The following is a 24,185-nucleotide window of genomic DNA, read 5'->3' on the forward strand; positions in this document are numbered from 1 at the left end:
GTGATTCAAGTTTGGACTGTTATTGCCACTTCACACGTGAGATGGCTTTCTGGAGGTTGTTCCTGGACCTCTTGTATCTTAGTTGCCAGACCATACAGCCTCGGATCTGACCCTCAGCAGATTGAGGATCTCATGGTTTATCTAGGGCTTCTGGTTGGGGAAGACTCTGTATGGTTTTGTGGGGATACAATTGTCTACAACTGTTTTTAGAAAGTCCATGACAACCATGGTGGATTCATTCAGATCCTGAGTCCTTGAACACGGCTGAGTACACTGACCTGATGCAATCCTGTAACTGCTCCTCTGCCTCCCGTGACCACCTCATTATCCTTAAGGTTATGTTCCCATGATGTATGACTAAGTGACTCTGATATTTTGGTCTAATTTCAATGCAGGTAAAGAATGAAGGGTTGTGTTCAGTTGAAAACTGTAACTAAGTGTATTTAGGAAAGGGTGCAAATGTTAACGTTTTCTGTTGCTAATAGAAGTACATTGATAGTGAACATAGAACAGTACAGCTCATCATGTGCTCTTTAGTCCATGATGTGATGCTAACCAGTATAAATGTACTCCATGATCAATCTAATCCTTCCCTCCTACGCAACACATAACCCTCCATTTTTCTTATCCAGGTGCCCCTAATAAATCTGCCTCTAATACCATGCCTGAAGTGATTTTACAGGTACTTACTGCTCTCTGACGTCTCCCTCAAATTTCCTGCACTCATCTTAAATGGATGTCCTCAGATATTAGCCATTGCTGCCCTGGGAAAAGGTGCTTGCTGTCCACTTTATGCTTCTTATTATCTTATACACTTGTATTAAGTGACCTCTCATCCTCCGTCACTCCAAAGAGAAAAACCCTAGTTTGCTCAGTCTTTCCTCATAAGACATGCTCTATAATTACCAGGCAGCATCCTGGTAAATCTCCTCTCTACCCTCTCTAAAGTTTTCACATCCTTTTCATAATGGGGCAACCAGAACTGAGCACAATACTCTTTAAGTATAGTCTAACTGGAGTTGAATAGAGCTGTAACATTTCTCAGGGGCTCTTGAAGTCAATCCTATAACTAAGGAAGGCCAGCACATCATATACCACCCCATAAGCTTGTGTTGCAGCTTTGAAGGATCTATGGACTTCAAACCTAAGATCCCTCAGTTCTTCCACACAATAAGAATCTTGCCATTAACCTTGTACTCCACCTTCAAGTTTGATCTTCCAGAGTAAATCACTTCACACTTCTCTGAATTGAACTCCATCTTCATCTTCTCTGTCCAACTCTGCATCTCGGTCTGTATACTGTTGTAACCTATGACAACCTCCTACACTATCCACAACACTTCTAACCTTCGTGTCATCTGTAAACTTACTAACCCTCCCCACTACCTCTCAGACAAGTTATTTCTCTCCATGCTGACCATCTCCAATAAGACTATACCTCTTCAAATACTCAGAAATCCTGTACAATAGTTTGCCTCCCACTGATGTAAGATTTGGGATTATCCTTATTTAATTTCTTGAATAACATTTGCCAGTCACTGGGTCCACTCCTGTAGCACAGATCATCAACAACGCCACAGCAATCTCTCCCTTCACATTTTTAGTAACCTGGGGTATATCCTGTCCAGCCCTGAGGACTTATCTATCCTAATGTCTTTTAGAAGCTTTCTTAACCTTGACGTGCTCCAGCACATTAGCCTGCTCTATGCTGACCCTGCATTCAAAGTCCCACTCACTGGTAAATACTGAAGGAAAGTATTCATTAAGAATTTCCTTTCCATACTCCACCTCCATGCACCTTTTGCTTTATATCTCTGAGTGTTCCTACCCTCACTGTAGTCATCCACCTGTTTTTCATGTACGTGTAGAAACACCTTGGGGTTTCCCTTAATCCTACTTGCCAAGGCATTCTCATCCCCCCCACCCAGCTTTTCTAAGTCACTTTAAAACTCCTTCCTAGATAACTTTATAATTATCAAGCCCTGCTTGATTTTTGCTCACTCACCAACCTATGTATGCTTCCTTTCCTTTTTCCCCTTGACTAAGGCTACGTCCACACTAGACCGGATAATTTTGAAAACGCCGGTTTTGCGTAAAAACGATAGGCGTCCACACCAGGCATTTTTGAAAATACCTCCGTCCACCTTAAAACGGGTATTTGAGCGAATCTCCTCCTACTGGGCATACGCAGGACACGTCTACAGAAAACAAGCAAAGAGGAAACGGTATACTTGGTGTGTGTTTGTCCAGTTACAGATGAGAAAAACTTAAAAGGAAATTGCCAAACGACGGACAGCTGTTGGCTTTCGCGCAGGAGGACTTACTAAAAAAAAATACTGGGGCGTATGGAGGCAACCGACAGGGAGTTCAGGGACAGTATGACCCAGCTGACAACGAACATTGAAAAACTGACTAACTCTGTTGCAGAGGGATTTGCAATGATGAGGAATATGATGGCTCCCCCCCAGTACTTTTCACTGCCACAATACCAGCCTCACAACCACTACAATAGCTGCACATACGGACACACAGACCCACGAACATCTTCCCCACTCCCACAGAGGGGTCACCCTGGAAACATTTCCTACAGCCATAGTCTCTTCACCAATGAAAGGGACGACAGGTTTTTTAAAACCTCCGGTTACCCCGTACACACTACAACGCCCAACCGGCGTTTTCAGATTTAAACACTCTGGAGAGCGTTTTAGAAAAGCTCCGTTTTCAGGGGAGGAAAACGCTGTTTCAGTGTGGACGAAGGGTCAAAAACGAAGAGAACAAGCTTCAGTTACGGATTTATCTGGTCTAGTGTGGATGTAGCCTGAGTGTTCCACTTCTCATTGGTTCCTTTATCCTTCCATCCTTTCTCTATTTCAGTAGGACAAGCCTGTTCAGAACCCTATGTAAGCGATTGCTAGACAGCCTGCACATTTCTACTGTGCGGCCTGATGGTGCACTGGTGTTTACATTTTTCTCATAAGGGTAAAATGATACTAGCCCAGAATTCTGTTTTTGATTTGGATCTTTCTTTAGTACTTCTACCAAAAGTTGAGAATTGGTATGGCTCTGAAGTATGCAATTCAGTACATTTTATTGGTTAAGCCTGGATTAAGTCATGTTTAGCAGAATTATTTGAAAGGAAGAATAGTGGATGTTTCAGCACAAGGTGTGTTCAGCTCAGCATGAGTCCCCATGATTTTCTTACAGCAGTTTCAAGATGGTGATTGTGGCGGAGAGCACTCGACCCTTACGCATGTGCGTTTACACACGCACAAATATTGCCTTGTAATTCTGCTGTTGCGCTGAGTGTGTGCATTTCAATGTCTGCCTCACTATATTCTCATAATGAGTCTTAGACTGAGCTGACGCACTCCGATTGGCTTTATGGTGCCTTTCCCACCATACACAGCAGAATATTCCATTTCTTTAGTAATGGAGATACCTAACTGTGGAAATGTCATTTGTATGCTGTATTTAATGTAGATACTAATGTTTATTTTGCAATATGAATGTAACTTCATTGTAGAGTGCATCAGTTTCTAATTCCTGTGTAGTTTTAAGTTAACTTTGTTGGTAATTAAAGATGGTATATACTAGTGTACTTTTTTTTAAAAAAAGGAGCTGATTGCTCTCAGTAAGAGAGAAAAAGAGAGAGAAGGGGGCTGCCAGGAGTTCACACTTTTATTGTTTTTTTCTAGTACATTTTTTTGTAAATGTTGGCAGTTTTTTTTTCATAATTTTCACAAAATTTTGACCAACCTAATAAATGCACCTGCACTAAAGTGCTCAGCAACTCCATCCATTTTTCCTTTGGTCATAACCCACATGTCCAACAATGACATTGGGATGCTACCTGCTTTGGCAGTCCTCTCCACTGTTTTTAAGTGAGCTTTTGGAAATGCTATACTAATCTTGAGAAATGATGGCAGCTTGCTCAACAAATTCAGAGAGCAATTCACATAACCAGGCTCACTATTTGTCACCATGACTTCAGTTTTTAAAATTTTACTTTTTATGTGATACAGGCATTGCTGGTGGTAATGAACCATTGCAGTCCTTAAATGGTTAAAGTGACTTCACAGTGTTGTCGAATAAGGAGTTCCAATTCAAAACCAAGCAAGGATGAGGAATAGCTAAATATTTCTTGATCAGGATTTTGGGTAATTTGGAGAGGAATCCATAAATGTTACAAGTCTCATGAAACTGCACGGAAATACTGACAAATGTTTACAGTATAATAGTTTTTCCTTAGAAATGGTCTGTGGGTAAATGTAATATCTTGGGCTAGCAGGGGGCCAATCATCCAATTTCTGCTACTATTTGCTTTAGTTTAGATGTAATGTTAAAAATATGGAATCATCAAAGGTTACAGAACAGCCAAAAATGGGCAATAGCTTAATCTCACATGCAAGTTCTTGGTCCACAGCTCAGTGCAATATAGCTTCTTTTAAGTGTTCATCACAGGAGGTACATTGGGGGTTTCTGCCTGCACTTTCCAATCAGTCATTGACTTCTAGAATATTTCATACTTATTAAATAAGCACAAGGTATGAAGTAACTGTTATAAATACTATATTTTGTAAAAAGCCTTGCATTTTATCACTTTTATAAATGTTATATAGGCAATATATAGAATGATACATGCTTCAATTTAATTTTTTGTACTTCAAATTATGATAATGTAATAATATGAAACAATATTAAAATAATTCAGATTTGTTGGATATTTTAATTGATTTAGCAGCACACATATGTCAAGGACATAATTAACTTTACACGTAGATAGTTCAAAAGTATCTAATTAGACAACTATTAATATATTATGAAACAAAAATTTGTGTGGTAACAATTCTCTGCAAACATATACAGTGCTGAGTTTGAATTGTGAAGTGATTTTCTAAATACCTTCCAAACACCTGATGGTAGAGAATATATTAAGGGCTGGTTGTTCTCTGAATTAAGTGAGAAGTCTTTTTGGAGGCCTTGGTGTAATGCTGTGTCACTCCCTTTTATAAGCTTGTGTCCTACCTGTTTATACAATGCTGGCTGCTAAAGTAGGCCCTATTATAGCAAAATCAGAAGTGATTTTCAGATGGGACCTGTGCATCAAGAATATTTCATGTCAATATAACAGCAATAAGTAGTTTGTATAGTTTTACAGTATTTTGACCCTGGGCAATGTGAAGATAGTTTGGAAATGTTTAACGCATTGCATTTCTTTTAGATTATTTGCATTCTTTCCTGTTCGTAGGCCAAATACAGCCAAGGGTATTCACATGAAGATCTGTCCCCCAGGCCACTATTAATGCCAATTCAGCATTTGGAAACATGAAAGAGTAATTATTGATGTCCTATTCTTTCAGTTGCCCTTTCCTCTAAATGTGCAAGTGCCAGCTGCCTCCTGTGATAACAGGATTGAACTAAAAAAAAGAATCACTCTGGGGAATAACCAATGCAGGATGTACACCATGCTGGGCTGCTGAGCTGCATCTCCAATTATGGTTGCATTTTCAGTCAGATGTTCTGTTTATATACAACTGCGCATTATATATTATCACCAACACCACGTGATGAATTCGAGGTTAAATTCTATTGAGTTTGACTGTACAAACTTTGGTCTTTTGATGATGTCTGAGTTCTTAACTTAAACTGCACTCACTCCCAGTGTGCCATCTTTACCCTATGTAATTCATCACAGGCATAAGTCAAATTTACTAAAAGATTGTTTTTCTTCTAACAGGGTCAAGCAAGGTCTCACAAGCAACCAGAAGTGCGATTCAGTGAAATTCCCTCAAGGTTGCAGCATGACTTCATTGCTGATGGTGTGAAACCAAAGTACCAGGAGAGACTTAATCAGGACCAGCTTGAATGGTCAGCATCTTCTGGAATCTCCCCTACTTTTCAGAGTAACGTAACAGATGTTGATGCTCAAAGGGAAGTGGCAAGCACTGCTAACACAAATTCCATTTCAGATCAGTTTTGTGACCTGTCAGCTTCACAACTGAGTAAGCGTGTTTCTGGCTGTACCTGGAATCAGTTTATAAACAGCAATGCTGGATTATCCATCATGAACGCTAACCGGCTGGTGACTCCTAAGTTGCCCACTGGTCACCAAGAGCCCATGGTTACACAAACTAAAGCAGTGGACAAAAACAAAGAGCTTTGTGAGTCCACAGAGCAACAACGTGGGAGTGGGTCAGGAAAAACCAGCAAAAGAGATGCCAAATGCTCCAAAATCCAGATATTAGACAATTCCATTGAGTGGGACAAAAATGGCCAGAAGGGAGCAGAGTTAGAATTTCGTGGGACTACAAAAGGTAAGAAGGATATTTTAGCTAGTCATGTTACAAACAGAGAGTCACCATCAAGAGCATCTCCCATCAGGCCCTCTGCATTGAGCAGTCAAGAAAAAGATTCAGGTTCTGTAATGATTAGAATCCCAATAAATCCACAGACACCAATGTCTGCTGGCAGCAGAATGAGAAAGGGAAGGTTATCAAAATCAATCTTGGATAACAGACTACAGCCAGAGCCTTTGTATGCTGAATCAAATGTTAAGAATGCTGCAAGTAGCAGCATTTCCAATGATGAAGGCACCGTAACCAGCAGGAGCCAGATTGGTGGCAAGGCCACCAAGCAGCAGAGTAGCAGTATGGAGAATGAACTTAGTCAAATCAATCTAGCAGCGGGGAGAGCCTGTGAGTTAACTGACCTCTCAAATAATGGCAGCAGGGTGAGAAAACCAACTGCAATATTGGCATCACCTGTCTTCATCGATCCCACCAAAAGCAGAAGAGGGTCGGCAGAAGTGAAGCATTCAAAGCATTCGGTTAAAAGCACCATTTCTGCCAAATACAAAACCTTGAGTCTTCTGAAAGAAAACAGTGTCTTGCAGGAAAAGACTACAGTCATGGAGCCTCCTTCTGCCTATCCTATAACCCCAGCGAGTCCATTGTATTCTAACACAGATAGTCTCACAGTGATCACACCAGTGAAGAAGAAACGGGGAAGACCAAAGAAGCAACCCTTACTTACAGTTGAGACAATACACGAAGGAACTGCCACAAGCCCAGTAAGCCCCATCTGTTGTGAATCTCCCAACGGCAGTAAGAAAAAGAAAAAGAGAAAAAACTCTAGTAAACTGATACCAATTGATTCTGTCACCTTAGAGCCTAATCACATGCCATTTCCTAAAAAGGATGGGAAAATCAATGTCCTGGATAAGAAAACAATCAAAACTATCAATAAAATGAAAACCATGAAACGAAAGAATATCTTGAATCAAATTCTGTCTTATTCTAATAATACAGTACTGAAAAAGAAAGTTCAGTCCTCTAGCACTGCTTCAACAATCTCATCTGCCCTTGAGACAAAGTTAGGAAAGCAGATCAATGTTAGCAAACGAGGGACTATTTATATCGGCAAAAAAAGAGGAAGAAAACCAAAAGCCATGGGACAACTGCAGCAAATTGGAAACAAAGGTACTGAGAAGTATTCAAAGCCGATTTCTGCCCATTCAGAATCTCCAACCGTGCCTTTTGGTTCACAGCTGACTGGAGCAATGTCACCAACCACTGCACAACCATCACCTCCACAGGCAGTTGGGCCTGCAGGAAACCTCAGCCCAGTCGGCAGTGAAACCAACTTATCCGAGTCAAAGGCAATGCCAAACCTTCAGCCAATTAGTGCACTTCCTACAAAAACCCCAAAAAGCTTGCATGCAAGCACTTGGAAGTTGTCTCCACCAAGGCTTCTGGCAAATTCTCCTTCCCATTTATCTGAGGCAGCTTCTTTGAAGGAGATTACACTGTCACCTATCAGTGAATCTCACAGTGAGGAAACAATACCTAGTGACAGTGGAATTGGAACAGACAATAACAGCACTTCAGATCAAGCAGAGAAGAGTATGGAATCACGCCGCAAGTACTCCTTTGACTTTTATACACTTGATCCCTCAGAAGGTGCAACAGTAGATCCTGGTGCAAAAGGAAAGCACAGTCACAGACAGAAACACTTGCTTGTAGATGATTATCGCATTCATGAAAACATGAAGAAACAGAAGCATAGACGGAAGAGAAAGAGCTTGCAGATGCACAGCAGAGATGACCTGCAGTTCATAGCAGACCTCGAAGAACTAACTGCAAAGTTCCAAGTATTTCGTATCTCTCACAGAAGCTACACTTTTTATCCTGATAACCCATATCCCAGTATTTTTAGGGTCAATTTTGATCACTACTATCCTGTGCCATATATTCATTATGATCCATTACACTATCTTCGCCGGACAGCTGATCTTAAGTCTAAGAAAAGGCGCGGCAGACCTCCCAAAGCCCAAGAGACTATGACAAAGGTGCCTTTCTTACAGGGTTTTGGTTACCCATTACCCGGCGGGAGTTACTATGCACCCTATGGCATGCCTTATACATCAATGCCTATTGCTACAGGTATGATGAACCTTGGGTATTATGGGCAATATTCAGCCCCTTTTTACTTGTCTCATGCACTTGGGTCGTCAGCCCCCTTCATGAGGCCTACAATGCCTCCACCCCAGTATCATGCCAGCTCACACTTAAAAATGCCAACCACTGCCAAACACAAGGTAAAGCATGCCATGCATTTGCAGCCTTCACTAGGGATGGATTTAAACACCGTACAGCCTTCTTTAACATCACAAAGAGGTAGTGGTGGTGCAGGAATACCGAGCAGCCGAATTCATAAACGCAAACATAAGCACAAGCATAAACATCGAGATGACCGGCTCATGGGGTCACGGGAAGACTTGGGTGAGATTTTTGGGCATAAGTCTGACTTTGCTAAAGCTTTAGTCCATCAAAAGCTAGAAGGCTGTGACAAAGATCTTATACTGGGTGCTGACAAAGGAAAACATAAAGAGAAACTGAGACAGCAGCAGGTTGAACCGATGCACACAGGACAAAAGATCTCAAAAAACATCTTTGATATCGATACTTCATCAAAATTAGCTTTTTCTGATTTACCACAATGGACAAGGACTACAGAAAAAAATGATTCCATCACTGAGTCTATTGATGCCTGTGTAAAAAGATACACAAGCACTGAGACACGGATGAGGCGGGATAGCTCCATGGACCCATTTGGGGATCTGCACTCTGCAAGCAGTATGGCTGAAAAGCGTGAAAATGAATCAAATGGGAATAGAAAAAGGCACTTTGAGGGATTTGGATCATATCGGGAGAAGAATGGACCTGTGCTAAGGACTAACAGAAAAGACTGGGGGCAAACTCTATACAGTACCCCTGCAGCACCAGGTAAAGATTTGGTTTACAAAAGTATATAACAGCTGTAATATGTTATGTGGTATTGATTGTACATAAAATGCAGTTTATGCTCATATATAACAATTTAATTGGGTGTATATTCGATCATCTCTCTGTTAATCTACCTAATTTGATGTGCCAAAGGGCTAACTAAGGTTCAGAACTGTGATGTTTTTCATTCCTGTATTTTAATCAGCGTTTACCTTTGCTTTAAAATTAGTTGCTTTCTGGTAGAACTTTAATTATGGAATTACTAGCCTTTTACAGTTAACTTCGGTGGTCAATACTTCGGTAATTTTTGTTATGCTTTGATTTTCAGTGAAGGCATTGAAAATAATATGATAATGGCATGCAGTAAATTTGCAGGAATGGAATAAGATGTATTTGAAGCATTCAGTAAGTTACTAGCATGTGGTATTTGAAAGCTGATGTACATCTTTTCACAAGTCTTAAGTTGGCAAAGCAATGAAACCTTCACAACACTGATCATTGCTCATTCAAACATCCTTAAGTGTTTTAAATTTAGCTCCATGTCGTACAGGATGTAGAAGCCTGGAGCATGTTGATTGAGAGGATGGTATTTGTCTTGAATTCCATATGGGAGAATTTTGCTTTATGGTCGATATTATGTAATAAATCTCTGCCTTTCATAATTCCTCTGAGAGGTTTCTGTATGTGTCTTCAGAGGTACAAAGTAGACTGAGCAAAGCCTACAGATCACAGAAAATTGGTCACTTTTCAGCAGTAATTCCAAAACACATAGAATTCATCATCTTGTAAGATGTTCCAGCCAAATGTAAAGCAACATACGAATGCTCAATCATCAATAAATATTGCACCTGGAGTCAGTTGCATTGGAACACCACAGACTTGTTTAAAAAAATATCCTTTCTGTAAGGCATCAGCTGTTTGATTATATGTTAATGAAGTGCAGGTTGTTTAGTAATTACTTTCCTGTTAGTAAAGGGACAGGATAACATGCCTGATACTTTTTTCAGGAAAATAATAATAAATTAAGGACTGGAATGCACTGAAGTTTTAAAGTATTAGTAGAACCATTGGCACCAAAGTTTGATAAATGCCCAGGACTATTATTTTCAATAGAAGTTTTAAAGGAAGAAAATTGTATATTATTTAGCTGTATTTTCCTTATCCTATCTTGAATCGAGAGCTGTCCCTTATAGATTGTAAATTTAATCCATTTCTTATGAAAGATGAGAGACAAAAACCAGGAAATTATAAACCTGTTGCTTTAACATCTCTTGTGGGGAAATTATTGAAATTCAGAGTAAAGCAGATAGAGAAATTTGAGTTGATTGGAGAGCTTTATTTAAAATCCAAACATGTGTAACAGATTTAATTTTTTTTGGAATAAATAACCAAAGTACACAGGGGAACAACTTTGAGTTCAGTCAACATTGATGCCCAGAGGACAGAACGTATGGATCAACATAAGAGCCAATCAATTAAATTTAAAGCTTATGGATATGAAGATAAATATTACCTAGGCAAGAGAAGATTAAAAAAAATCAGACTAATAGGTAGCCTTAATTGAAAGAGGTATTAATCGTTTACTGAAGTTCATTCTGATTTGTGAACACAGTTGCGAGCCATCATTTTAATTTTACCAAATTACACCAGAAATTGTGGCAGAGTAAGTAGTATGGATGCTTAAAAATATCAAAATGATTTCAAATAAAGCTGTGGACTCAATTTGCATTTGAAAAATTCAAATATATTGTAAATTATGAAAACTATGGAACAGTGGATGTCCAAGATGCCAATAATTCTGATCTCTCTGCTTTCCCAATCAAAATTGATAACTTTGCATTATATTGCATCATCTCTGCTCAATCAGTTAAGTTGTTGTATATGTTTATGGTCCCTTTTTTCTTCTTTTCTTGCCTTGGGTTGTATTGCCAGCAAAACAGGATGTATAATACAAGGTTCTATCATTCAATTCAGTTATATGCATTGTAGTACTCACAATTGCCCAATAGTTACAGCCCACCAATCCAAAGAGGAACCACTTTATGCATTCTGTTCATTATCCTGTCTGTATTTACCACCTCACAGGCCTCAATTCTGTGCAATAATTTCTTGTTAGTTATAATTTGAAATAATTTTAAGAAGTACTATATCATTGGCTATCCTAAGAATGACTATCCAAAACTAACATAATTAATTTGTCAGATTCTATTTATAAATCCTTCATTCAATTTATCTATGTTTTGCAGCATAGAAATAGGCCCTTCTGCCCATTGTATGTATGCCAACCATCATGCTTACTAATATTGATTCCATATACACCCATGTCATACTCATTAAAATAACTTTCCAGATGCCTCCTAACTACAGTTACTAATCTTGCCTCCACCACCTCCTTTGCCAAAGAATGTGAAAGGAGTGGCAGATGGAATACTGTGTAGGAAAGTGTATGGTCATGCACTTTGGTAGACAAAATAAAGGTGTAGACGACTGTCTAAACGAGAATTAAATTCAGAAATTGGAAATGTAAAGGGACTTTCTAGTTCTAATGCTGGATTCCCTAAAGGTTAACTGCAGGTTGGGTCAGTTATAAAAACAGCAAATGCAATGTTAACGTTCATTTGAAGAGTACTAGAATATAAAAAGAAGGATATAATGCTGAGGCTTTGTCAGGGATTGATCAGACCATACTTGGAGTGTTGTGAGCATTTTTATGCCCCAGGTATAAGAAGGGATGTGCTGACATTGAAAAAGGTCCAGAGGAGGTTTTTGAGAATGATTGGGGAATGAAGAGGTTAATGTATGAGGAGTGTTTGGCACTGGGCTTGTACTCACTGAAGTTCAGAAGAATAAGAAGGATTTCATTGAAACATACCATATATTGAAAGGCCTAGTGTGGACTTGGAGGAGAAGTTTCCAATAGTGGAAGAGTCTAGGACCAGAGGGCATAGCCTCAGAATATAAGGATACCCCTTTAGTGCAGAGATGAGGAATTTCTTCAGCCAGGTGGTGAATCGATGCAATTCATTGCCATGGACAAATCTGGAGTTCAAGTCATTGGGTATATTTAAAGCAGAGATTATTAGGAGAATGTAGGAGAATGGGGTTCAGAGGCACAATAAAACAGCCATTGTCAAATAGCAGATTGGTCTAATTCTGCTTCTATGTCATATGGTCTTATCTTCTTTGAACCTCCCCCTCTCATCTTAAATCTATGCTATTTGGTTTTAGACACCCCTACCACAGGAGACTGACACTATCTTGGGCTCTGTTAATGTTATAATATCACTTTTCAGTTTCCTTCATATCAAGAAAATAGATCTAGTTTGCCCAGTCTTAATAATAAACTGTAGTCCTCCAGTCCAGGTAACATCCTTGTGAATCTTTTCTACATCCTCTGTAGCTTAACCACATTCTTCGTGTAGTGTGGGGACCAGATCTATAGCCTAATCAACATTTTATATCATTGTAACCGGACATCCCAACTCTTATACCCACGCCTCAGCCAGTGATGGTACACATGCCATATGCCATACTCACGTACCTGTCTACAAGGAACGATGTACTTGTTCCCAGGGTATTCTCACTTAACAATAGCTCCCAGGGCCTTGCCATATTCTGCTTTGGTTTAGGATACACTCAAAATGCATCACTTTGCACTTGTTTGAGTTAAATTCTACCTACCATTTCCTTTCATGCTTTCCTAGTTCTATATCCAGTTGTAACTTCAGACAACATTCTTTGCTGTCTAGTATACCATCAATTTTAGTGCTATTATCATATATATTAGAGAGAGAGAGAGAGACACACACACACAATACCATGATGAATCCATTTGGCAACATATTCAGGCAATTAAATCAGATTTATGAGACATAATTTCCCATCCACAAAGTCATGCTGACTGTCTAATCAATTCTTGCCTTTTCAAATACGCACACAGATGCAGAACCTGTAGTTTTCTGGCTTATCCTTGCAGCCCTTCATAAATAAAAACACAACAATTAACTAACTTCCAGTCTTCCAGTACCTTACCAATAGCTAATGATGATTCAATATTTTCTGCAAAGACCCTAGCAGTTTCACCTCTTGCTTCCCATAATGTCCTAAGAGATGCTTGGCGAGGCTCCATGGATATATACATGATACATTTCCAGAACTGTAATACCACCTCCTATGTAATGTTAATATGCTCCAGTGATCCATTGAGCCCTCCCCTGAACTCAGCAGCTTCCACCTCCTCTCCACAATAAACACAGATGAAAAGTATTGACTTACGACTTTATCTCTTTCCTACTGTTCCAAATGAAGGTTGCCATATTGGGACCTACTCTCTCCCTAGCTAACTGGTTGCTCTTAATATTCAAATTGCTACTTACAATATTAAGTTATGATTTGAAATTTAAGAGCAAAAGGGTTCTATTACCATTACCACATCCCTAAAATGTTGTATTTGTCATCATAGAGTAAAGTTGTACAACTCAGAAACAGCCCTTTCATTTCACTGTCCAGAACAAACTCTTTGCCTATCTGTAGGAATCCAACTTGCCTATATTCTTCTAGGTCATTCCTGTTCAAGTGCCAGTATAAATATCTCTTGAAGATAATGATTGTATCTTATTCCAACATCTACTGTGGCAGTGAGTTCCAAATATCAGCTACTTTGTGTGGAATGATCATGTTGCCTTTCTTTTTGTTCTTGGTTTTGTGGTTATCTAGAGCTGAAAAATCTCAAGAGTTGTATGCTTTGACAATAAATGAACCTTTGAGTGTTGAACCTTGAACCTTAAATTCACTTTAAACCTATGCCCTCTTGTTTTTGGTATCCCTGCCATCAGAAAAATAATTTGGCTATTTATCCAATTTATACCTCCTTACATTTTTATTTACCTCTACCAGGTTATCCCTCAACCTTCTGTGCTCCAGGCAATCATCCCCAGCCATTTCAGTCTCTGTCCATAACAAATCCTCCAATTAATGCAACATCTTGGTGAATCATCTGCAGTCTCTCTAGTGTTACCTTATCTCTCTTATAGTATGGTGTCCAGAGTGAATTTCTGAAGACCATTTTGAAAATTAATCAATTCCAGACAATCATAATCAGTATTTCCATGTTCTGTCTGGTCATTTAAAAACCTTGGTATGCAGGCCATCAAGTTCAAAGATTTTGTAGGCTTTTATACCTGTTGATTTCTTCAGTACTATTCATTCACTAACACTCATTATGCTCTTCATTCTCACTTGACCTATTGATTCAGATTATTTCCAGAATGTTTTCGTTACTTACAGGGGAATACAGTTACAAAATATTTGACTAATGTTGATGTAATTTCTCTCTTCTCTGCCTGCAACGTTTGCTTATTTTTATCCCTCTGGTACCGTACATACCTGTAGAAGCCATTGGCTAGAGCTTGCTGGAGCCACCCATTACCTGAAACCTCACTTTCTGCTCTTCCTACACCTGCACTTAAGTAGTACAGATATGTGGGTAGAATATATTTGCATTATGGAAGCTTTTGGTCAGATATAATGAGGCCGCAGCAACCGTTTAGCCTCAGGCAACACCCTGCGGAAGCCCACCCCTGAAGCACTTTAGCAATAATCAAAGCTGGAGACAGCCTTGCCTTGGTCAAAGTTGGCAAGGGATTTGCTTTTTAAGTGTCGCTGGTGTTTCAAGATATTTAAGTATTATTAAAATCGATAAAATCATTTAGCAAGTTAATATAAAAAGCATAAATATTCATTGAAACAAAGTTACAAGTGATTTTAATGATTTAAAAATCATTAAAATTATTAACATTCTGCCACTGTAAGGAGATCTCCCTGTGACCGCGTAGGTTTCCTCTATGTGCTCTGGTTTCCTCACACATTCCAAAGACGTATGGGATAGTAGGCTAATTGTTGGATGGGTGTAATTGGGACTCAATGGGCTGGAGGGGCCAGCTTCATGCTGTATCTCTAAATAAATAGAAGTTAATATCAGAAATTACCTTCCCATTATGCAGGCTGAAAATTTAAATGAAAGGAGTATCTGATCCAACGCCAGGTCTGACCTGGCGTAATATCTGATTGGCAATTTAATCCCAGCAACAGTCTTTCCACTGAAAGACTGTGTGGATTCTGGCGAAAGAGCAGAGTGACAGATGTCACTCAGTTGGTTCTGGACTTGCAACGGGTTCACCTATGCCTGGAATTTTGCTTAGTGTGAATTGCTGAACATCAGCACTTGCATTTGGAACTGCCTTCCACGGTCAACAGCACTTGATCTGTATTTGACAGTTCTTATGCTTTTGCTAATTTTTTTTTGTGAGCTTATTGTTCATCTTTGGCTGAAATTCTGAAAGTGCAATCCTCATGTTTACAATTCCTAGAAACATGTTAAGGCCCTTTCTCTAATCTTATGTTGCCTATTTGTAATTATGTTTATAGCTGGAACACTTTTCCAATGTGTTTTTATTCCTTTAGGATATTTATATTTATTGCAAATAATAGATTACTACTTCAAGTGTTGGCCCTTGCTTGTTTATCATCGTATCTTTAAGCATAGCCAATCCAATTTAGATAACTCAAATCCCAAGCTCTGAGGTTCATTTTGTTCAGATTATCTTAATGTAGCTCTGAACACTGCAATTTTTCCACAGGAAATCCATGACTAAAGTTATTTAATTGCACAGTTTTGGATAGGGCAGCACAGTTGTTAAGCAGTTCCGGGTAGTTGTTATTCTTGTTTAGGGCAGTGCCCTTGTTAAGCAGTTAACACTGCTGACTGACTGTCAGCTCCAGCAACCCAGATTTGATCTTGATCTGTGTGGGGTTTGCATATTCTCCCTGTGACCAATTGCAGTTCCTCAGGTTCTCATTTTTTCCTGTATGCCGATGATGTACTAGTTGTGACTTATAATTGGCTGTTGAAAATTACCGCTCATTTTACTAGGTGATAGAATGGAGGAGGGCAGAAGGCAACTGTAGCAATTGTACCTAATGGAAATAGTTGGCTCAGATTTATTGGTTATCTGCCTGCCAACCACTGGCTCAGAACAAACCACATATGGAGTGACTCGAGCACCAACTCTTTTTCATCAGTTTGACTATAAGACCATAAGATATAGGACCAGAATTAGGCCCTTTGGCCCATCGAGTCTGCTCCACAATTTCATCATGGCTGATCCAATTTTCCTCGCAGGCCCAATCCTTTGCCTTCTCATATCTCTTCATGCCCCGACTAGTCAAGAGCCTATCAACCTCTGCCTTAAATATACATCAAGACTTGGCCTCCACAGCTGTCTGTGGCAAAGAATTTCTCAGATTCACCACTCTCTGGCTAAAGAAATTCCTCCTGATCTCCATTCAAAAAGGATGCTAGTCTATTCTGAGACTGTGTCCTTTGGTCTTAGATTCTTCCACCATAGACTCTCCACATCTATGCCATCAAGGCCTTTCACCCTTCGATAGGTTTCAATGTGGTCACCCCTCATTCTTATGAATTCCAGCGAATACAGGCCCAGAGCCATCAAACACTCTTCATATGACAAGCCATTCAATCCTGGAATCGTTTTCGTGAACCTCCTTTGAACCGGCTCCAGTTTCCGCACATCCTTTCTAAGATAAGGGGCCCCAAAACTGCTCACAATACTCCAAGTGAGGCCTCACCAGTCCCTTATAAAGTCTCAACATTACATCTCCATCTAAATCTCATCCATTATGTCAACCTGAAGTTGAAACCGATGAATTGTGTTCTGATTCAAATAGTGACAACTGGATCAGTTGGAAAGGAAGGGACCTTGACCTTGGGTTTGCATATATGGACTCTTCCTCCCCCCCCCCCCCAACACTAACAGCTCTGCTCCTTGACCCTGACACAGCTTCTTTGGTGTTCCCGACATTTTGGACCTCAACATCCCACTCCATGAACTCCTCTCATACCATTCTTCCCTCTCTTCTTACTCCTGTCCTCTCCTCAGCTTCTTTTTTCTTTTTTCTTTCTTCTTTCTTCTTTGTTTTAGGCTTTCCAGTAAATACCTCTATGTCCTTGATAATAGATCTCACAGTTGCCAGTGGTAGAGGCAGAGAGAAGTAGTGAGATGTAAGAAACTGGAATTGCAACAGTACGGGTATTATGGGATATGGAATTGGGTTGGTGCATAGAGAGATTTGATATTGGGAGTTTTAAATGAAGTCACTAGAAGTTATATAGGAAATGCATTTTAATTGAATCATTCATAAATAATGGCATCCTGTTATCATTTAACAGTGCAATTAAAGCTGTGATTAACTGGACATTTAAAAAAACTATGATTAATGATAATCCATTTTTATATTTCCTGACAGCCCTTGCATGATGAGTTTCCAGAGTGTTGCAACAAATGATTTAGTACATGATTAAGGCAAAGCATTGAAAGTACTGAAGTAAAAGGAAGAAATGACTAGGAGGAAGTGTAGGACTGAACAACATTTGGGAGATAGAATGGTGCAAAATCATAGATGGATTTAGAGACAGGTGCAGGATTTTGAAATAGATTTTCTGGCATTTGGGACTCATTTATTGTTGCCAAGAACGTGAACAAGAGCTATGAGATAGGAAGTAACGATGACATTCTTGATAAGTTAGAGTTGGTGTAACATGGAGCTCAGGAAGGAAGTGTTAATTTCACTAATTGCAGAACTATCTTCCTTCAGATTTTCTCTTTTAAATATGATTTAAACCATCCTAACTAGAATTAATCATTTTCTTTCTTTCTTACAGCTTCCAAATTGCTTATACCGACTGGAAAGGAAAATAAAAACTGTAACGATCTTAGATTTAAATTAACAGACAGAAGTTTATGTTTATAAAATGATAAAAAAGTAGTTTATTGCACCGGTGGTTCACACAGCTGTCCATCCACATCACTGTCTGCTTGGACACAGTTTCTCCTTAAAGCATGGCACTATTTTCCTGTTAAAAAATTTTTACTATGGTTGACATTTAAAAATGAAATCAGGCTCTGGTTTGACGCTCTTCAAAGCTCTGGAGTGATCTGATGGCAGCTAACAGTTGATGGCCATTTGATGACTGTCTTAGTGATCCCCAGGCAATGAATGTGAAAGTTTGATAGGAAGAGAATTGTTGTGAAATTGTGAAGGAGAGTTGAACCATCATCGCTAGTATTCTGAGAGGAATAGTACTTTGGTAGCATTCATGTCACCTAGTAGTAAACAGTCAATGAGAGCACCTCGGCGTTATTAGAAACAGCAGATGCTGGAAATCTTGAGCAACACACATACAATGCTAGAGGCAAGGGTCCTGACCTGAAGCATGAACTGTTTATTCTCTTCCATAGATGCTGCCTGACAGCAGTGCCTTCAGCATTTTGTATGTATGTGTGTTTTGATCAGCATTATCAGTTTCACTGGAAGACCTGAAACATTAATAGTTTGCAGGAATGGAAATTGGTGATTAACCCTTACCTCTGTAATGCAAACAAGACGCAAATCTGTGCTATTGTGTAATTAGAATGATGAATGTATTGTCAGCATTGCTCTTTGGCTGGACATTTATCAACATAATAATTAATATAACATTAGTAAAACAATGCGTGCACAGTTTAGAAGTAACTTGTGCCTCTTAAGAAAGGTAAGTCTGATTATGACTGCACCATGTGCACGTTTTCCAACTGAAGCTGACCTAGGAAATGTGGTGTAATATAAATAATATGGGATAAAGAAGCTAAAAGTTTCTCAAATACAATGGAGATTTAGTGGCAGAAGTAGAAAGGAGGAGAGATCCCTGGAGGAGGACCAAAAAGCTGTCTGGACATATAATCCAAAAAGCACCAAACACTTAAGTTGTAACTGCAGCCAATATGATCATGTCAGCGTCTTACTCGAAAGTTGTTGTTGATCCCTTTAAATGCTTTTAATGTGGGGTCTTTCCTTCTGCTGAAAATGTTTAGGAATATCTAATTAAAGGAGGCTTGAAGATCACATACCATCAAGAATTGTAAGTACATATCACTACTACTTTATTGCCCCTAGACTAAGTACTGGAATTTTATTTGCAAAAGCACTATAGGAGTAGTATCAACGTAAGGATTTCAGTAGTTGAAGCAGGCACTTCCTCAATTTTTCAAGGAAAGCTGAGGATTGCTGATGAAGCCCACTTCCTGCACCAGTTCGCATAGATTAAAAGTTACATTCTACCACAACTCCAAACTCACATGGGCTGTTAAGGACAAGTGTTTCTTACAAGCATTCAAAAACAAAACAGGTACTGAGTTAATACAGTTAAAAAATTATAAGTTAACATATTAAAAAGGTTAAGAATAATTTAAAAACTTCACTTAAAACAACTCAATGAATTTAATTTATAGTTAACTCAAAAGAATTAAAATGCTGAAAATTTACCAACCTGCCTCAGCCATTTCCTTGACATTGTACTGGTGTTGCTAACCTGGTGAAGGTTTGGTGGGTGGATTTCTGATGCAGAATTAGTATTTAAAAATACACATGAGCTCTGTTAAAACTACAGGATGTTTTCAGCTGCAGTTTCTTATGGAGCACAGTGGTGCAATTGGCAAGGCAACTCCAGCAACCCAGAGTCATCTGAAACATGTTTGCACGTTGTCCCCTGATCACTTGGGTTTTCTCTGTGTGCTGCAATTTCCTCCCACATCCCAAAGGCATAACGTGAGGGCTGGAAGGTAACTGGTTGCTGTAGTTCAGAATAAGGTTTAATATTGCTGGCATATGTCGTGATACTGGTTGGTTGTGGTTTGCCCCAACTGGAATGTATATTGAATTGATGGAAATAAGGAAAAAATAACAAGTGAGATTTGTTTATGAAAAATGAAAATGGGTGCTTGATGGCACACTCACACAGTATTTCAAAGACACTTTCCTGTGCTGTATAATATGATTTTTATTTAACAATACAGTACAGAACAGCCCCTTCCAGCTCTTCTCGCCATGCTGCCCAAGCAGTCCCTACTAACCCTAACCTAATCATGGAACAATTTGCAATGACCAATTAACTTACCCAGTTCGTCTTTGGACTGTGGGAGCAAACCAGAGGACCTGGAGAAAACCCGCTCGTTCCACAGGGAGGACGTACAGAGACTCCTTAGAGAAAGGCACCAGAACGGAACTCCGGACTCTGTAATAACATCACGCTAACCACTACACTGCCTTGTGGCCCGTGTGTGATGATTCAATATTTTATTCTGAAATTTAAAACTTTACTAACAACAGATGTTGGACTAATCTGTCTGTAATTCCTTTTAACTTCTCTCAACTTTCATAAGTAGAGGAGAGAAAGTTAATGTTAGGGTACCTCCAGAATTCTCATCACATCCTTTAAAATCCCAGGATAGAAGCAATCTGGTCCCGGGTATTTGTCATAATTTAGTACCATTATTTTATTCATAACTTGCATCCTATAGTTCTGATGAAACACCTTCCATAATTCCCTGAATATAAATTCAATCACTTCCTATTGTAATTATTTAAAGTGTTTGCAATTTCCTTATTATTTAGAATAACATGGTAGTCCACATTTAACAGCTGCATGTTGCTGCCAAGCACCACCTTTTGCCTAATATGATTATGAGACATATTTATGTTGTAGAGTGTTGTCAAGCTATACATCCAGCAAACGTTAACTATGTACTGATCATTTCAGATGGCATTCTGAAACTGAATCAGTAGTCAACAATATCATACTACCAACTTTAATTACGTCTGTCAGTGGTACATCAATCAAATTGTTAACTGTTAGTTTGTGCCTTATACTTTGAAATGTATTTTCTTTTGTTGAAGCTATTTCACCACATTTGTGACTTCTGCTGTTATTCAGTATGCGAGATGCCCTCTTGGATCTACTTTATGTGCTAATATAGGAGTTGTGACCAATACAATATTTGATGGGTTTGTTAAATGTTTCTTCACCCAGATTAACCCGATATTTTGAAAGGTAGATGGCATGCAACACAATATCAAAAGATGCTGCTGTCAGTGGACAACTGATACGGTAGTCAGTGTAGTAAAGCATTTTGCAATAATTACTGGTACCATTGTACAGTACTGTAGCAATACATTACTGGCCCCTTCCTACAATTGAAATAATTCTATATTACGCTGTTACACAATCATAGAGCACCACAACATAGAAACAGGCCCTTTAGCCCATCTTGTCTGTGCTGAACTGTTAATCTGCCAGGTCCTGTTGACCCACACTTGGACAATAGCCCTCCCTGCTCCTTCCATCCATGTACTTATCCAAACTTCTCAAGGTTCACCTGACAAACCTCAAACTTTCCTCTTGCAGCATGTATGTAAATGGCTCAGAGCTTATGCTGATTTTGCGTCACCAGCACATCTGGGTATGTGGCCTCTCATCTCATTGATTCAAGCCTTTTGAAAATATGCTGACTAGTTGCAGTTCGAACACAGATCCTCACAGCGCCTACTTATTCTTGTTCAACTAAGTTCATCAGGCATGACTTATACTTAACAAATTCCAGCAGGATATATTGTGGACTCTGCAAATGTGAAATAAAAGAGTAAATATTGGAAAAGCTCTGCAGGTTAGGCAGCATCTGCAAAAAGTAGAACAGAACTTTCATTTTAGATCACTGTTCTTCCATCAGAACAAATGTGTACTTTAAACTATAAAAAAATTCAGCGTTCAGATACGTTGCAGTATTTTACAAGTTACACGTGAAAATCCAATCAAACTTAATTACACTGCATAAATGGTAAGGGATAGCCAATTTACAGAGAAACAAAAGAAACCCTGCAGCCTAAATTCCCTATCCTGTCAATCACTTGTATTTGTGTGGGTTATGTGCCCTTTGTGGATGGTAAGAAAATCAGAGCAAAGTTGCTGATCATAAAAGCTTCATTTGTAGATGATGGTTTGAACAATTTCCTAGCCAGCCTAATAAAACTGTCATGAATATAGGCAGCACCACAGAGTCCATTTCCTGGTCCTTGCAACGCCACCTTAATTCATAGCACATTACTCAAATGCATAAGGAAAAGTTCAAAGTCATCAATTACATTTGAAGGTTTTATAACCTTTTGCTCTAATAGACTTTAGCCTTTGGTTCAAAAGGAGAGTAACATAAGCGGAGTTTTTTTTGTTTTATAATACTGATTCAGAGAGCTTTTTTTCTTTTTCTTTCAATTTCCGATATGTTTATGTTTGTTCATGACTAGTTACCAAACAAGTTTTGTTGAGGTAATAGAGCCATAGTTGTCTGCTGTGATCTAGGAATTACAGATTACCATTGCAACCAGTTATATCTTCAGAAAAGCTCCATTGCAAACCTGTTCTCAAACAGAAACCTACCTACAAAAAAAACCATGTCATTACTGATGTCAATACATCAAACGCCATCTCTTAAAGTGAACACAACAGCTCGGTGTTTGTGAATTATGTAAAACAGCTTCTATTATGAACAATATGTGTCATCTGTCACCCATGACATTACCTTCAAACCAAATGTCTGGGGCTTTTTATCATGGTACAGCAAACTATGAATTAGGAGGGAATATTAATTATCGAGGGCAAGTGAATCTTCGAACCAATTGGAAATTTTGCAATTTCAACCACGCAAATCATCTTTATGATAAAGAACTTAAGCATCAAAAAATGCAAATTAAAAACAAGAACCTTGAAATCAGCCAAACCTATGATATTTATTCCAGCACCCCACTTTAACAATGTTTTTGCCTTGGAGTGAAAGGCGATAATGATCTATTACAGATCATTTTTCAGAAATTCAGAGTTCTGCTTTGGTCGTGGACTTAATTATCCCATATGATATCATTGTTAAACATGCCTGATAAGAATTAGAATATTATAACAATACACAAGATGCTGGAGAACTCAGCATGTCAGGCAGCATCTATGGAAAGAGTAAATTGGTCACGTTTCATGCTGTAACATTTCTCCAGGACTGGAGGAGAAGAGGAGAAGTCAGAATAAAAAGTTTGGGGGAAGAGAGGAATATGGTAGATGATAGGTGAAACTGGGAGAGGGGGATGAAGTGAAAAGCTGGGAAATTGGTGAGAGAGAGAGAGAAAGGGGAATCTGATAGGAGAGGACAGAAGACCATGGGAAAAAGAGGAGGGGGAGAAGTACCAGAGGGAGGTGATGAGCAGATAAGGAGTTAAAGTCAGAGAGGGAAACAGGAATGGGGAATGGTGAAGAAGAGGAGGGGGAGGCAATTACCAGAAATTTGAGAAATTGCTGTTCATGCCATCAGGTTGGGAGCTACCCAGACGAGATATAAAGTGTTGCTTCTCCGACCTGTGTGTAGCTTCATCGTGGAGGTGGAGGAGTCCATGGATTAACGTGACGGAATGGGAATGGGAAGTAGAATTTAAATGGTGGCCACTGGGAGATCCCGCTTTTTGTGGTGGATGAAGCATAGGTGCTCGATGAACTGGAATCTTATAGTCTAGGTGAGACCATACTAAGCTCAGTGTTGTGAATATTTTACTAGAAACAGTTTGAAGGACTTCATGTTTTATTTATTTAGCTATAAAATTCTGTATTTGGGATGTCAAGTATTAACGTAAGTTGTGGCAACACACATCAAAGTTGCTGGTGAACGCAGCAGGTCAGGCAGCATCTCTAGGAAGAGGTACAGTCGACGTTTCAGGCCGGGACCCTTCCAGCCTGAAATGTCGACTGTACCTCTTCCTAGAGATGCTGCCTGACCTGCTGCGTTCACCAGCAACTTTGATGTGTGTTGCTTGAATTTCCAGCATCTGCAGAATTCCTCGTGTTTGCGAATGTAAGTTGTGTATCAGTTACCAGAAGATGACAAGTAATTGGTGAGAATTTTCATTGAGGTTTTATCATAATGTAATCAATACAAAGTAAGTCTTCAAATAGACTATCAGGCAGTAGCACTCACA

General features: G+C 39.2%; 1 protein-coding gene across 5 annotated transcripts in view; it reads left to right on the forward strand.

The window, feature by feature from the left end:
* Positions 1-24,185, forward strand: part of setbp1 (SET binding protein 1) — a 265,306-nt gene that overhangs the window by 185,752 nt on the left and 55,369 nt on the right. For all 5 annotated transcript variants that reach the window (XM_072252440.1, XM_072252441.1, XM_072252442.1 and 2 more), the window contains one exon: positions 5,738-9,284. In XM_072252440.1, coding sequence (XP_072108541.1) covers positions 5,738-9,284 — 3,547 coding nt within the window. The remainder of the gene's footprint in view (positions 1-5,737; positions 9,285-24,185) is intronic.

The sequence above is a fragment of the Mobula birostris genome, chromosome 3 (assembly GCF_030028105.1).
Source record: "Mobula birostris isolate sMobBir1 chromosome 3, sMobBir1.hap1, whole genome shotgun sequence".
NCBI lineage: Eukaryota > Metazoa > Chordata > Chondrichthyes > Myliobatiformes > Myliobatidae > Mobula > Mobula birostris.